The sequence below is a fragment of the Podarcis liolepis genome (assembly GCF_965112155.1).
Source record: "Podarcis liolepis genome assembly, chromosome: 2".
Classification (NCBI taxonomy): Eukaryota; Metazoa; Chordata; class Lepidosauria; order Squamata; family Lacertidae; genus Podarcis; species Podarcis liolepis.
In genome coordinates, this window is record NC_139555.1 from 59,352,778 (window position 1) to 59,357,052 (window position 4,275).

Below are 4,275 nucleotides of genomic sequence, written 5' to 3' on the forward strand. Positions count from 1 at the left end.
TGACCCTTTTCTTTAGTTAGTGCTGGATAGTCATGGTTTGTGGGTTTTATATTTTATTACTTGGAGGCCTTATCTGTCTCATTGCTCAACACCTTGCAGAATAATGCGAATAGCGATACAAACCTAATTATAACCTCAAAATTTAACACCATAGAAAAAAGTTCAATAATGCCAGTTGATGTAACCATAGCAAGCATCCAGCCATACCTGAGATTTCAGAATGGGCTCCTCCCCCCCCCAAAAAAAACTAGAGAGTTCTGGGTGGATGAAAAAACCCTAATTTCCTTGGCGGGGAGCTGCTAAGAATATAGTTGTATCCAATGTTGGTCCTACTTAAGAGTAGACCCATTGGGCCCATTAATTTCAATTGGTCTACTCTGAGTAGGACTATCACTTGCTACCATGGACAGCAGCCCCCCAAATCAAGTAAATTAAAAAAACAACAAAACACTTAACTAACCAACTGCATCACAGATAACTCGGTTCTGCTCCCCCTAACATAAATCTTGCCCACGTCCATGCTTCACAAGCGTAGTCAGTAATGCCATCGCCAGAGGGTAACTGCATGTCTATGTCATCAGTGCAAGCATCACTATATGAAAACTGAACTTCGTCAATGTTGAAATTTGCATCCAGGCTTTTAAACTGCAGTCTGAAATACCGTGGTCTGCGAACCTTGAGATACATCACAACACCTTACTCATATAAATCCACATTAGGTCTTTTTATTTACATCCATTTTTTTGCCATGCCTCAAGCAGTCCACGTTATTACCTCCTCCCTCACCACCCGCCGCCTTCCGACAATGTTTCCTCTGGCTTGCTTTAAGAAAAATCATATTTACGGTATATGTGGCAGGATTTTGCCCGGGGGCAAATGAAAACAGGATGCCATTCTACAGTGCGTTGGGTTCGCAAGACCCTTGTATATCACAACAAAGCTCATATCAGACATTCTCTCTCTCCCCCCCCCCCCCAATTTCCTAAGTCTGAGGATTAAACAGCTTGCGTTTTCCACGGGCTCCTCGCTTCTCTCAGCGACCTGTCGTAAGGTAGAGAGGCGAAAAAAGAATTCTTCAGCTGGCAGTTGATGAAAAGTACAATGATGGTCACCGCCAGGAGCAAGAAGAAGAACAGGACGATGTAAGTCACCAGATCCGGCTTATTGATCTCGCCTTCTTTTAACGCCCGGGCGGTCGACATGTAAAGAGCCGACGAGCTGACGGGTCTCTGGGTGCTCCCGACGTAGGGCGTGTTGGTCTGCATGAGGAGGTGAGGGTCAGTCACGCTGGTGGCATTGAGAAATTGCCCATACATTGTCCTGTTCAGATCATCAGGGAAGTCACTGGGTGGGCTTTTCGGGTCTGCTTTTTAAGCCAGGCAGCCACTTTCTGTCCTGGGGGAAAGGATCGGGTTATTTCCTTTAAAAAAAACTCCTTGAAGATCGCATAAGGCAAGAGCCAGGCTCGAATCAGAGGTAACAAGTTTCTCTCGCTTCTCAATCTTCCTCTTGCTGCCCTTCCTTCTCGGCGCGTCTCGTGTGGACCGGTCGCGTGGAGAGGAGGGAGTTGGCAACTCGAGCAGGAAAAGCCCGACCTGCCCGGGGAAGCCAAGACCCGAGAAGCCGCGCTTAGGCAAACAGAGGCAGGCGATCACTCACTTGCTCCCAAGGGAAGTCGTCCTAGATCCCCGCAGGGCTTTCCAAGGAGAGCTGCCCCCAAGATGAAGACAAATCCACGTCCGCCAGAAGAAGCAACTTCTTCCTTGACATCTTTTGGGGGGTCCGGCGACAGTTCCCTTCCTTGCTGTGGAGCGACGGCTTATCTGGAGCATCGGTTGGCTTCTGGGCGAATCCTAAGCCGAAGGTGTTTTCCTTTTATTTTATTTTTTTGGAGGGGGGTTTTGGTGGAAGGAAAGTACAAATGGGGAACTTCTGACTCCGCCGCGAAGGAAGCCTTTCCCTCGGATCCTCCTGCTAGGCTGGGGTGAGGAAACGGAGCCCCAGACGGATTTCCAGACGTGACTTTCTCTCCCCCGTCTCTCCGCCGAGAATGGACAGCGGCAGCGCCGCTGGGGGAAAGAACTGCACGCCCGCGTCGCCTCTTTCCGGGGTCTGTGATGTTTTGCAGGTAGGCTCGACGTTACAAAGGCAAGAAGAAACAGGTCCGCGCCATCAGGCTTTGGAGAGGCTGCTTTGGGGACGAGAGAGAAGATAAGGAGACAAACGAATCACTCAAGAAACCTCCACACGTACAGAAGAATCCAGGCAAGTCGTCGTGGTGGGAGATTTTCCTTCTCTGCCCTCGACTTTCTGCTCTTGCGCAAGGGACTCTCGGCGGGACGCAAGACGCGTCTCTCTTCCCTGGGGAGTCCCGGCCATGCGCGCGCTCATGCTGCGTCGTCGGATTGGCTTGTTGGAGGGGAATCAGCTCCTGGCACTCCACCAGCCTCTCTCCCGCGCTCCGCCTCACGTCGAGCCATCCCATAAGCAGCACTAAGGCTAAGCCTTCCTTGGAACGCATCGCACAACTTCGAACACATGAAAGGGGGGGGCACCGTTAGAACCCCAAGGCGGGTTACAACAATGTGGACAATCATAATAACATTAAAGCGAGATTATAATCAGTTGAAGCCATTTCCAATCCAAGGAATTGATAGTGGCTCCTAATTAGGGAGCTAGGAGAGTAGAGTTCGAATCGTCACTCGCCCAGGAAGCTCGCTGGGTGACCTTGGGCCAGTCACTGCCTCTCAGCCTAAGGGTTGTTGTGGGGATTAAATGGGGGGGGGGCAGGTTTGCCTCCTTGAGCTCCTTGAAAGGAAAATGTGGGATATATAAATGCAATTGCGCAAGGGGGACACAAACACACACACACACAGAGAGAGAGAGAGAGAGAGAGAGAGAGAGAGATTTCCACTAAAGCTAAACAACAAAGGTGTCCTGTGCACCTCTATGGGAACTCTCTTGCTTAGGGAGGACACAGAAGCCCCGCCCTCCATGATAAAACACTAAGAAAATGCATTGGGAAGAAGGCTTAACAAACTGCACCAAAGTTGCCCTACCAGCCAGGATAATAAAAAGGTAAAGAGACCCCTGACTCTGGGGTTGCAGCGCTCATCTCACTTTATTGGCCGAGGGAGCCGGAATACAGCTTCCAGGTCATGTGGCCAGCATGACGAACCAGAGCAGCGCACGGAAACGCCGTTTACCTTCCCGCCAGAGCGGTACCTATTTATCTACTTGCACTTTGTGCTTTCGAACTGCTAGGTGGGCAGGAGCAGGGACCGAGCAATGGGAGCTCACCCCGCTGCGGGGATTCAAACTGCCGACCTTCTGATTGACAAGCCCTAGGCTCTGTGGTTTAACCCACAGCACCACCCGCATCCCCTAGCCAGGAAAATACCCTACTCCAAAGCCATGAATTGCCACTGAAGTGCTCTGCATCTTTGCTCTTCTCTGCACAGCTCAAAGCAATTTGACACACCTTCACTCAGTTGCAGCCCAATGCACCCTCTAAGGCCTTTATCCACACAGTATATTTAGACGGGGGCTTGCCTCGTGGCCTTCCAGAAAGGTCAGAAGGGCTCTGCAACTTCAGCCAGGGTATATCTGGACTCCTAAACCACAAACTAAAGCCGATTAAATTTAAAGGAGAGTGTGGAATAGAGGCTAAGTGACTGAGCTATGAACAAGGAAATCCCCAAAGGCCTGCATTGTGGAGAAAGAGACAGTTCTGGCCACAGCAGGATGGGTAATGGGTGGAGGGACATGAGAAAGGAGAGCAGCTAGAGCAGGGTTGCCAACCTTTTTGTGCCAGTCTACACATTTGGAAATTTGGAGGAAGCGCCGTGGGTGCCAGTCACAAAACGATCACCCGGGAGACATGACACAACACAAAATGGCTGCCGCATCTGAAAAAAGCAGGAAAAAAGAGATGGCTACAATATGATGTGGGCATATCCACCCAGCCCCAAACAATGGGGGAAAGGTACCTACAACGCTTGGTCTCTTTGCATCTCTTCAGAATGGATGGGAGGGTGGATGTACAATCCTGGCAGCCACTGAAATGTGGGCATGGTTCAATGTTTGAGAGGTCTTGTCAGTGCAAACAGAGCAGGAAGAGCAAGAACTTTCTCTTGCATCGTGGGGTTTTCAGGTATTATTTCTTGAGACCTTTTGTGGGTGCCATAGGAGCTGCTGGTGGACATGCTGGTTCCCCCAGCTGCCATGTTGGTGACTGCAGAGCTAGAGCCATGCTAGAGCTAGAGCTGAATCCTA

At 50.3% G+C, this 4,275-nt stretch overlaps 1 protein-coding gene across 1 annotated transcript; it reads right to left on the minus strand.

Moving 5' to 3' along the window:
• Positions 1-705: 705 nt before the first annotated feature.
• SMIM32 (small integral membrane protein 32) lies at positions 706-3,980 on the minus strand. Its single transcript, XM_083490817.1, has one exon. The coding sequence runs from the start codon at positions 1,314-1,316 to the stop codon at positions 996-998; it is 321 nt and encodes a 106-aa protein (XP_083346943.1). The 5' UTR covers positions 1,317-3,980; the 3' UTR covers positions 706-995.
• Between the last annotated feature and the right edge of the window lie 295 nt (positions 3,981-4,275).

What these genes read in the sequence shown, in the direction of transcription:
- SMIM32 (XM_083490817.1), bottom strand. Translation starts at nt 1,316, where the DNA reads ATGTATGGGCAATTTCTCAATGCCACCAGCGTGACTGACCCTCACCTC.